This window comes from Choristoneura fumiferana, chromosome 6 (genome assembly GCF_025370935.1).
Source record: "Choristoneura fumiferana chromosome 6, NRCan_CFum_1, whole genome shotgun sequence".
Lineage (NCBI taxonomy): Eukaryota > Metazoa > Arthropoda > Insecta > Lepidoptera > Tortricidae > Choristoneura > Choristoneura fumiferana.
Genome location: NC_133477.1, coordinates 6,763,353 through 6,775,869, shown reverse-complemented (window position 1 = coordinate 6,775,869; position 12,517 = coordinate 6,763,353). Strand labels below are relative to the sequence as shown.

General features: G+C 37.7%; 2 protein-coding genes across 2 annotated transcripts in view; one reads left to right on the top strand and one right to left on the bottom strand.

Moving 5' to 3' along the window:
* Nucleotides 1-12,517, top strand: part of LOC141428934 (cytoglobin-2-like) — a 286,546-nt gene that overhangs the window by 259,340 nt on the left and 14,689 nt on the right. The window lies entirely within an intron of this gene.
* LOC141428932 (nudC domain-containing protein 3) lies at nt 7-4,875 on the bottom strand (the record flags this gene model as incomplete). The annotated part of the gene is given in 5 exon segments (XM_074089007.1): nt 7-1,186; nt 1,609-1,724; nt 3,283-3,468; nt 4,215-4,654; nt 4,730-4,875. Coding segments are annotated over 5 exon segments (1,011 nt in total). The 3' UTR covers nt 7-1,030.

Here is a 12,517-nt window from a genome sequence, read left to right as displayed (position 1 = left end):
CCTAGTCCCAAACTAAGCAAAGCTTATACTATGGATACTAGGCAACGGATAAACATACGTATATAGATAAATACATACTTAAATAGATATTAAACATCCAAGACTCGAGAACAAATTCGTGTTATTCACACAAATATCGAACCCGGAACATCAAGCTTCGTAGTCAGGTTCTTCAACCACTTGGCCATCCGGTCGTCAAATCTTCATCGTTCTATTTTTAACCTTTTTAACCGCCACGGCAAAAAAAAAAAAACAAAATCGTTCCATATGCACCACGAAATGCCGACATGGCCACTATGGCACTTTTTTCAGCTGTCGTATTTTACCGACCGTGGCGGTCAAAGGGTTTGCCAAAGGAAAAAGAAGTGTCCTATATATTTTGATAATGTAATGTAACTGGCGGACTAATTTATTTAGGTTATTTTAGGAGACTGGCCTATTTAATCTGTCCATGGCTATCCAACGTGGAAATGCCGCGAGTGCTGATATGGGCACTTTTGCGCCGGGAACGGCAATAGGCGACTTATTTGACTAGATTTTTTTTATAATAGTTATTATTATTGTTAAATTTTTGGTAATTTATGTTGTTTATTCAGTAAATAAAACTTTATATTTTAAAAAACCGGCCAAAAGCGTGTCGGACACGCCCAAGATAGGGTTCCGTAGCCATTATGAAAAAAATCAAGTAATAAGTATTGTGCGTTATAACACAATTAAAACACTTGCTACAGTCTTAAAATTTATTTACAGACAAAGAGCGTATCTTCATCATTTAACTACAAAACTAAATAGCGGCCTTGACAAGACATCTGTACTCCAAATTTCATTGATATACATTATACATCTTGTAGTTTTCGAGTAAAATGCCTGTGACATATGGACGGACGGACAGACAGACAGACGGACTTGACGAAACTATAAGGGTTCCGTTTTTGCCATTTTGGCTCCAGAACCCTAAAAAAGATCAATACGAGAATTCAAAAGATTTTCGATCAATAAAATTGGTTTAATATTCTACATGTATATCTATCTAATGAGGATGCAATACGCTTGGATCAAACTCTTTCCCTTTGAAAGGTGAGCCATCAGCATTCCATGCTTTTTTGAGTATTTCAATATTCCTGATGTCATCACTGGTTGGCAAGCCCTTCAGCTTCTGTTCTTGATTCCACTGTAGTTCTCGTACCTACAAAACATAACCAAATTAGAACAGTTGAAAACTCCCGACATTGTCATTAATCGTATGTAATGAAAAATAAATAAATAAAAAAGATCAATCTTTCTGATTTTCATGCTTTTAACATCATTTGCAGCTTTTTTGGCGTACCGCTAGCATTATAGCAAGATGTGGTAATTTAGGCAAACAACCTTAGGTGTCATTCTACGGGACAGGCCCATGCCTAGGTGATACGGATAAACATTATATGCTAGTAATCATGAACAGTACAGTCAAACAGTTTTGCTAAAAACTCAACTTCAAAAACTCAATGTTATGTTACTAATTTTTGAAATGTTTAAAGTGAATGTATTTTGTTTTTTTTATTTTTATTTTTATTTATAAATAAATAAAGCAGCACGTAAGTATAGCGGTGACCGTTAATTACATACCTTGGCAATATGATCCTCTGGCAGCTCATTCAAAGGCCTTGAACAGTCAATTTTGTCTAAATCTATGGCTTCTTCTCCATTCAGAAGTTTGTTCCACCAGCGTTCTTGGACTTTTTCTATAATAAAGAAATAATCTCCTTAGTATGTGTACAGAGCCACCTGGGTGAGTACATCCAGCGCTAAATAAAAGGAGCACTGAATGCACCTGAAAGCTATTAATAGGGAGAAATAAATAGTAACAGGTTAATTGCCCAAAAGTACCAATTTTTTAAGTGTGGCATTTGTTTTGGAAGTAACATGATTGATAGTCCTAGTAGCAGTGGCAGCGCAGGACCTACATTTGGCGTAGGCGAAATAAAATTTACGGGGCCCTATGAGGCACACAATTTTTAAGCCGAGTTTAGACTTGCAAGAAAAATCGTGCAAGTTGCATTACATTGCGAGGTCGTAAAACCAACGAGTTTGTAGTGGTCAATCGAGCGCCGCAATGTAATGCAACTTGCACGATTTTTCTTGCAAGTCTAAACTCAGCTTTAAAAGACCGAAAAACTTTCGAGACGCGACAACTCTTAGACCGCGAGGCCATAGGCTGTGGCCCACGTCGCATACGCCTAGGGCCGCCTCTGATAGGGTTAGTATAAATAAAGTTAGTAGAATCTATCACAGATTGATTGCTTAGCCATCTGAGTCTCAGACAAACTGGTTTATATTACATCACAGCATAATAAAATGACTAATCACAGAATAATAACACTATCGGGTATAACTGCAGTAGCCAACCCACCTGCCAAGCGTGGCGACTGAGTATAGGCATATATAGATATAGAGGGGGGCCGGGTGGGCCAAATTTCAAGTCAATGCCATTAACAGTTGAAGCGTTCCATCCTGTGGAGACGATCCTGGCCGGACTACTAGGATGTCACTACCAAATTATTGTATTGTCAAGCAATTTACATACCAAATTTCAAGTCAATCCAACTACTGGAAGTTGGTCGTATTTAACTTGATTTGATTACAGACAGACAGACACAAAGGGACAGGTGAAACTAAACAAAAGCTTTTAAAAACATACTTTTTTAAGTGACTAGGTACTTTTTGCTGACTGTACTTATATCTTCATTCAAACTACATATCCATACCAAATTTCAAGTAGATTGATCTCTAGAACAACCCATTCTAATACCGCCTGCAACCCGAATTTGGATTGCCTGAGGTTGAAGCACTGCTCTAGAAGTAGGTGAAATTCTACCTGCATGATTTGACCTTAACAAACTAACATACAAACACACATTGGAGTTAACCCTTTTCCAGCCATAGTGCATATATAGCAACCACATAAATGTATGCAAATATTCGACCTTGCTACATTTATAATAATGGTATAAAATCAATTGTAGTCCTTCAAAATACAATAGTTTATAACTATGATTCATTTTGCAATAGCATAGCTAAATTAGTGGCACCTGGAAAAGAGTTAAATAAAAGCTAGTAAAAATAGTACATAAAAAATCGAACCTAACCCCTTGTATAGAGAGTATACTAGAAAAAGTGCATTCTAGTCTCATCCGTTTTAATATTAAAAAATTCTGGTAATTTAAATAAAAAAAACAAAGATAGCCTTAAATTTGTTAGGGATCCGCATCTTAAGCATACCAGGATTAATAAAATAATTACCTAAGTGAATCAACAGTTTTCCTTCACTAATTGTCCAAAAACTATCAATGGCTTTGATTTTAAAAAGCAGAGAGTCCTTGATAATGGTTTCACCATTGCGGTGCGCCACAGATATGTCGGCAGGATTGATGGTCACCTTTAGGTCCTTTGCTGACTTTATGTCTGGAGGAAGCTTCATTGTTACGTCTGCAATTTGACCATTTTAGATATTAGATATGAAACATAAAATGGTTTCAAAGTTATTTGAAATAAAGATAGATACAGGCTCAACCTAGTTTGGGGTCCACTGTATACTACTAAAAATGTAATATTGCTTGTGTAATAATAAATTTTTTTTTTTTTTTATTTTTATTTTTTTTCTACAGTGTAAACATACACATATTATAAATGCAAAAGTTTGTAAGTCTGTTTGTTTGTTACCTCATCATGTCTAAATCGCTGAATGGCTTTAGATCAAATTCAGTATACAGATAGTTTGAGTCCCAGAGAAGGACATAGGAGATTATCCCGAAAAATTGCATATTTCTGATGGGATAGCAATAATTACATTCTATGTGGATGGAGTTGCAGGTACTTAACAGCTACTTTCAAATACATTAGCAGGTATCTGTTTATGTACGCCTAAATTTCGAAATTCCAGGAAATTCATTAACAAAATTATATTACATCTGCCTCCATGCTAAATCACATACCATCCCCAATGCCAAAAAAAGAAACATTGGGATTTCAAATCCCTGCTTATAAAGACACCAGATGATTTGGAATATTTTAGAGAACACCCGTGTTTGTAGATGTTTTACAGGATTTATTAATATTCTGGATAAGTTTTAAAACAATTGATAGCATTGAGGCTTTAGCCACTGATATAGCTTTGATAAAATTATACGAAGAATCTACTCCTATAATTGAAATAAATTAAAACACTTACATACCTAACTCTGTAATACTTTGAGACCATGAATATTTGTCTCTCACAGCTCCATTGTATGACTCACTATTCTTTTGCACAGGAATTACTGGTGGTTCATAGTCATCTAAGTTCAATTTAGGTTCAGGCTTCTTAGTTTCGTCATTACTTGCAGATGCTTTCGCCGTATAATCATGATCTTGACTCACAGAACATTTAACTGCTTGTTCTTGCGATTCCTCCTCACTTTCATTTGGATCATTTTCAGCTTCTACTTCGACTTCCTGCGCGACTGTTGAACACATTATCTCATGTTCTAAGTTGTCAGGTTTCCGAGCGCCATTGGTTCCCTTCCCGTTCTTAGGGTCACAAGTCCTCAGGACTTTAATTACTAGTTCCTCAGCTACACCAGGAGGAAATCCCATATTCTCATAGGCACCTTCGGGCACATAGTAGAAATCCGTGCTAAAGAAAATTCACAGCAATTATCGAATTATATTAAAAAACTGGAATTCGTCTAGGTAGTTAATATTTACATACCGTCTAGCCAAAAAATTGAAAATCGCAGACAAAAACCCTAGAATAGATTGCTCGTTGACTAAGATGGATGTCAATACATCATCGTATTTGGTGTATCCTGGCGTATCCGACATGATTATTTTATTTCTGAATTCTGTAAAATTTAAGTCCTTTTCGTTCAGATTAATTGATAGATTTGACAGAACAGTTTTGACATTGACGTCCGATTACCAGCATTGCCAGTATCTAAAAATCACACGATTGACCATATGAAAAAATCCTAGTTTTGTGGTAGTTTTATTTGGGTACCTTAAGTTTTCTACGATGGTCCATATTATATTTCTTATCGATTGTGGCCTTTATAATGTAGCTCACTCCTGTAGATAGATATTTATATTTTCCTTTTTTTTTGTAAAAATAAATTGAAACTTTATTTCGGCAAACCACACGTTTCGTGAGATTAGAGGTCATATGGACATCTGCATGGCTACTACGAAACTCGAAATTCGAAGTTCGTGTCGTATCGTCCCTCTCGCTTTCGTATTAAATAGTATAAGTGGCAGAGGGACCGCACGACACTAACTTCGAGTTTCGTAGTAGCCCTCTAGTCTACGAAACTCGTAGTTGTTCGTATCTACATTTATAACAGCGCTTACGTCGGCAACATTTGAGTGACTTTACCAAAATCGTCTTTTGTAAAAATAAATTGAAACTTTATTTCGGCAAACCACACGTTTCGTGAGATTAGAGGTCATATGGACATCTGCATGGCTACTACGAAACTCGAAATTCGAAGTTCGTGTCGTATCGTCCCTCTCGCTTTCGTATTAAATAGTATAAGTGGCAGAGGGACCGCACGACACGAACTTGGAGTTTCGTGGTAGCCCAGTAGGGCTCTACGAAACTCGAAAATCGAAGTTCGTATCGTACCGTCCCTCTCACTCGTATTAAATAATATAAGCCTCAGCGGGACGGCCAGATACGACGTTCGAATTTAGTGTTTTTCAACCTGTGGGTTGCGACCCCCAGGGGGGTCAAGAAGCCCCTAATATTAGTTGGCTAGTTGCTGGCAAAACGACTTTAAAAATAAACTTAAACTAGTTTAAAAATATTTATTAATAAAATGTTAACTATTTATACAAAATAAAATACATGAAAAAAAGGCAACGGGTGGGGGTTTACCAATTATTTATTCATACTAAAGGGGTCGTGACATGAAAAATGTTTGAAAAACACTGGTATAGGGCTAAGCTAAATATGCCTTCGAGAGTATTACCAGAATTAAAAAAAAACTACTATTTAGTAGAAATAGTTGACAAGGCTGGTATTATAAACCTGTTATTAATTTACATTCCCGCCACTTGGAGGAGTCGCTTCGCTTTCGAAAGTTTCACATCCGCAAGAGAGCGGCCAGGCAGGCAAGGCAAAGAAAGAAGTCTCGCGCGCGAACTCGGTACGCTGCAGGCGATGACCGCAATTTATATGAGTTTTAATTAAATCGTGTGTGCTGTCGTGTTCTTCGTCCCGTAAAGTGTTTACAAAATGCAGCATAGGTGAACTCGGATAGCAAAGTGTTGTGTTTGTGTATATTTTCTTGCTCTTCCTTTTACTGTTTTTTCAAAGGTTGTTAAAATGCCTTGCTCAGCGGTAACTTTGTCTATAGCAACCATTACAGCTATCGTAGCTGCTGCATTAATGGCCATAGCATTCTCAACGGACAACTGGCTTTATATCGAGGTGAAACGAAGCAGTATCCAGGTAAGACATAAAGTTTTTTTCTTTAAAAAAATAGAACTTATTTAATGTGTACACGTAGTTCCTGGATATCGGTGGCCGATTGCGTTATGTTATGTTGCAACTTCAAGGATGTTCATTAAAAGTTAAAAACATTTAGGATGTTGCCGAAATCGACGTAATTTCACACATACCTTTCCCAACTTAGTTGATTTATTGAGCGCTATTACCTGGTGCTAAGGTTTAAATTTGAATTCAACCATGACCGTACGACCTTAACCCTAGCTTTGGCTTTCCCTCTTCATTCCACTCGGTAGGTATCAAATTTACCCGTGCCGCGCTAAGTATTTGAAAATGTATTTACATTAAATACTACTAATACCTACTATGTCCATGTAGGTTCTACCTAACTAGGTAGGTTCTAACAAATTTGAAAGTGTATTTTCCTACATTATTAGTCAATACGCCAAGACGACGATAACTGACACATAGGTAGGTAGGTAAGTACATAATAATATAATAATAATGTATTTCTAGTACAGACAAGGAAAACTGCTACTATGAATCAAACTGAAGTCTTGTAACTTGTGCTAATACTGCATAGTGTTATGTACCCACCTAATTCTGTTTGAGATTATTTTTATATGCAGGATACCAAAAACGAGGACACAACCACAGAATAAATATAATATAATAGTAGGTGTAGGTACAACTTCGAGAAAGAGGCCAACAGGAGAATACAGTTGGGATGGGCAGCGTATGGGAAACTGCGTCAAGTCTTCACATCACCAATTCCAGAGTCTAAAGACGAAAGTCTTCAATGAGTGCGTCCTACCCGTCATGACATACGGTGCCGAAACATGGACGCTCACGTTTGGGCTGGTCCACAAATTTAAAGTTGCTCAACGTGCTATGGAAAGGGCTATGCACGGAGTTTCTCTGAAAGATAGAATTCGTAACGAAGTGATCCGACAGAGAACCAAAGTTATCGACATAGCCCACCGCATTAGCACGCTGAAGTGGCAATGGGCCGGCCATATAACCCGAAGAACCGATAACCGTTGGGGTAGACGAGTTCTTGAGTGGAGACCACGGATCGGCAAACGTAGCGTAGGACGTCCTCAGACTCGGTGGAGCGATGATCTTCGCAGGGCGGCTGGCAAGAGCTGGATGAGAGTAGCCGAGGATCGTGATCAGTGGCGTGCCATGGGAGAGGCCTATGTCCAGCAGTGGACGAACATAGGCTGATGATGATGAGGTACCTACAACGTGCCTACAACGCACAACTTTCTTCCTGTCACTTTTTTGACATAAAATATTTTAAAGTGGTAACATTATGGAATGTATGCATTTTTAGCTTTTTTTCGGCTTAGGATGCAGTTTCAAAAAAAAAATGTTTTTTATCTTTTTTCTACACATGTAGGTATTCTACAGTTTACATTGCAACGTAACAAAAATACTTAGTTGCCCATGGACTAATTATTTGCAACACTAATTAATTACGTACCTCTACTTGCTAACTGCTGCAAAAATATAATAGGTTATAATATTTATTAGCAAAATGCTCGTTTGCCTTGCTTTCATAATAAAAAAAGTTAAAGAATGCGTTTCCACCAAAGACGTGCTAGAATGTGTTGCGAGGAATGTGTCTGTCATGAACCTAAACCAATAGAAACGCGTCATTTACCTATCCTCGCTCAGCGCAGCTCTAATGAAAACTCGGCTGAGCGAGGATAGAGCGTTTCTATTGGTTCATGACAAGCAGATTCCTCGCAACCCGTGCTCGCAACGGATCCTCGCACATCTCTGGTGGAAACACAGCTTTATCCACCAATACATGACCAGCACGCTTACCTACTTTACTTTCCTGCCCTCTAAGAAACAATGGATACCTACCTTCCAATAAAGCGAGCGCCGCTCGTCGCTAATTCTTTTATCTCAGCCAGTACCTTGTGCAACCTTATCCTCCTATTGTTTTAAAAAGGCACCTTTGATGGGGAGATATCGCGTGTACCTTCATATAGATCGAAAGGCAGATACCTACAGCCATTGAAAAAAGTAACTGATGTGATCACTGAGAAGGTTATGTCTTATGTGATGATGATGCGACGTAACATAGGTAAAGGTACGAAGCTGTGCAACAAAACAAGGTACAAAAGGTACCAGAGGGCCTACTCCGAAATTCGAAAATCGAAGTTCGTATCATACCGTCCTTCTCACTCGTATTAAATAGTATAAGTGTCAGAGGAACGGAACGACACTAACTTCGATTTTCGGAGTAGCCCCGCAGGTTCATACTATTTTGGACATTGTATTTTGTCGGAAAGTGCTTTCTCAACCTGAAGTTTACTGAAGCTGGCTGAGAAAGAAAGATAGAGATACGAACGAACTTATCCGACAAAATGTGATGGAAAAACATTATATACTAGAAGAAGTTAATTCTCCTATCTTACAGGCCTAACTTTACAGGAGAAGGAAAACTGAATATCTTTTTTGTTTATAATTTACCTTGATCTGATGTTTGAGGGTTTGTTTGTTATCTAAGTAGTGTTTTTTAAACTAATTATTATTTAGTAGTGCTACAGGATTTAAAGTAAGTGCAAGTTAGAAGGTATTGTTCCTTGTGTTGTGTCGAGTATTTTGAAGTTAGACGATTTTTCCACTAGTAAAGATTCCTTCAAATTCCTAATATTAGTATAATTCTTGTGTAAACAATGTTCTACAGCATCAAAAACCTTATCTTTATTTAGAATAATATCAATAAGTACTTTATAACATAAATTAAGCATGATTTTGTAAGATAGGAGGTATTGCTTATTACGAATCCCAAATTGAGTTCAAGTTAGAAGATATTTCAATGGAATAGGGGAAGAATTAGAAAGTGAATATCTTAGCTGAAAATTTACAGAGCATACAACATAATAATTAAATATCGTTTGTACATATAAATATATCAATAAGACGCCAACACCGTAATAATATCTTTATTGAAGATATAACTTTAAACAAAATTACGATTTTATTATTCTGTTAATAGACGATAGACTAACGTTTAGGATACTTGGGTCCTGTGTCATCATCATTAAAAAATCTTCTCTTTACTGCTTCAGATGGTTTTCCTAGCAAAAATTAAGTAAACCCAGAGTTATAGTTATTAGTAGGTAAATTAACAAATAACAAATATGCGTGCCTTTAATACTGCACGTATTAAGGAATCAATTGAGCGGAACCAGGGCTCTAGTGTTCGCAAAGAATTCGTCTATTGGGAAAAGCCAAATGACTAAGTTGAAGATCGACGATGGCAGTATCATCTCATCGAAACCGGAGTTGTTGAGAGAGCTCGAAAGGTTTTACGAACAGTTATATGCCTCGACACAGAAGCCCGTTGTAGGTGCAGCTCAAGATACCAGAGCTAAACTAATCCGTCATTACATTGAAGACATCCCATCAGCCAGTACGAGATTAGAGTGGCTCTCAATCAACTTAAAAACAACAAGGCTCCGGGGGATGACGGAATCACGACAGAACTTCTGAGAGCGGGTGGTAAACCGGTACTTGTAGTCCTCCAGAGGTTATTTAATTCCGTCATACTCGAGGGTACCACGCCGGAAGCATGGCACAGGAGTGTGGTGGTGCTCTTCTTCAAAAAAGGCGACAATACCTTATTGAAGAACTATAGAACCATCTCACTCCTGAGTCATGTATACAAGTTATTTTCGAGGGTCATTACGAATCGTCTCGAGCGAAGGTTTGATGATTTCCAGCCTCCCGAATAAGCTGGATTCTGTAAAGGCTTTAGCACCATAGACCACATTCACACGCTCCGCCAGATTATACAGAAGACCGAGGAGAATAATCGGCCACTATGTTTAGCGTTTGTGGACTATGAAAAAGCCTTCGATTCAATCGAGACCTGGGCTGTATTGCAGTCCCTTCAGCGATGCCATATTGACTATAGATATATCGAGGTGTTAAAGAGTTTGTACAGCAGCGCCACTATGTCGATCCGGTTGCAGAACGAGAGTACACAACCAATCCAACTACAGCGAGGTGTGAGACAGGGAGACGTTATTTCTCCGAAGCTGTTCACAAATGCGTTGGAGGACGTTTTCAAGCTCTTGGACTGGAACAGGTTCGGCATCAATATCAACGGCGAGTACATCACCCATCTTCGTTTTGCCGATGATATAGTCATAATGGCAAAGTCGCTGGAGGAGCTAAATACTATGCTCAGTGACCTCAGGTGGGTCTTAAGATGAATATGGTCAAGACTAAAAATCATGTCAAATGTCCATGTCACACCCGTGCCGGTTATCGTTGGGAACGATGCACTCGAAGTTGTTGACCACTATGTTTACCTTGTACAAGTTGACCAATTGGGTAGGTCCAACTTCGACAAAGAGGTCGCCCGAAGAATCCAACTCGGATGGGCAGCGTTCGGGAAACTTTGTAATATCTTCTCGTCCAATATTACGCAGTGCCTGAACATTGTAATTAGGTATAAGATAAACCATCATAGGTATCTATTGCACACGTAAAATGAATGCCTGTCGTCCAGGTTCGCCGTTAGTAAGATCTTCTAACTTCAAAGTATTAACAATGCCAATGTATCTCTTATCTACGTTATATACGGAGATAGGAGGTATTTTTAAAACAAAAAAATCTACCTTGTAAACTTACTACCTTGTAATCTATATTGTAAAACTTACCTTAATCATTAACAATCCAACACAAACTAAACATTATTTTCTATTTTTCACAATATATTTCACGAGATGCACGTTAAAACTTGCACTTGTTGCTGTGATATTAGTAAGCAGCGGCGCGGTTGTGCAAACTGAGCGAAGCTAACACCATCTATATAGACGGACTAGAACCTCCTAGACATCGCGCGATCAGCCGTCAAGACGTTACGCGGTTGTCAACTCAACTCAACAGTCAGTCGCGCGAGCGCAGCGGTCGAGTAAACACGTTTCGTTATGCAGATAGGAGATATTTTCAGCAAAAACACGCGCGAAACAGATAGGAGTAATTTCTTCCAGCAGAAAGGAGGTTTTTTCATAAAAATGTTTACAAAATATAAAAGCTGTATTTTAAGAGCTATTTCTATTTGACAAAAAATCGCCTAAAACTTGAACATGTAGATAGGAGATCTTTACAGGATACGTAAAATAAAATTTTACATCTAACTACATTAAAAAGTCAATTTGCCCAAAAATGTAAGATAGGAGGATTTACTTCTTCCCCGTCGATATACTAGATCTATTTAACACATTTTTTTACGTGCCAAGTCTTCCTGCAGAAGTCTAAGTTAGGTTAGGTTTTGTTTTTATAGTGACAATTCTGAACAATTAATGGATCCAGAGCAAAAAGTTATGATAAACAATTTAAAACCCTACACAAAGCATATCCATATCCACTCAAAGATTAACTGGTAGAGATCCCTTAAGTAATAACAGGTAGGTTTTAGGCTTAAAATACGTTAGTTTTCGTTTTATTTTTCTTGTTTTTGTATCAAAACTTAATATTGAATATTTGTCACAGACGACAGTAGGTACCCACCCCGACACTCACTTGACCGGTTCTCTTTTCATTAGATCTGAGCATGGAACATAACACATTGTCAAGTAGATAAGTGATAATGATGGAAATCACTCGCCACGTATTCTTTAGAGTCCTTGCCGTACCGTTACACACACGTAGCACGTTACGCATAAATATGCACGTTCAGTAACAGTACTATGCCGTGCTCCTGCGCACATATTCGTGCAGATAAAAGAAATACGACCGATAGCGTTTATCTAAGATTCAATGGAATTTCTGGCATTTTAACTGTCTTTCATAGAAAGTAGGGTAAAGATATAGGACTTCATTTAGTACCCTACTCAACATGAACGTAGTTAATACATATATAGTTTTGGAAAATCGGGGAAACTTTTAAGTCTGACATACTCATACTCATACTCTTTTATGGTAATATCATTATTACATGTCATTTTGTTAAATTATTCTAATATATTCTAAAAACTAATTAATTTAATAATTTTCATATTAGTACTTACTCAATTTGATAAT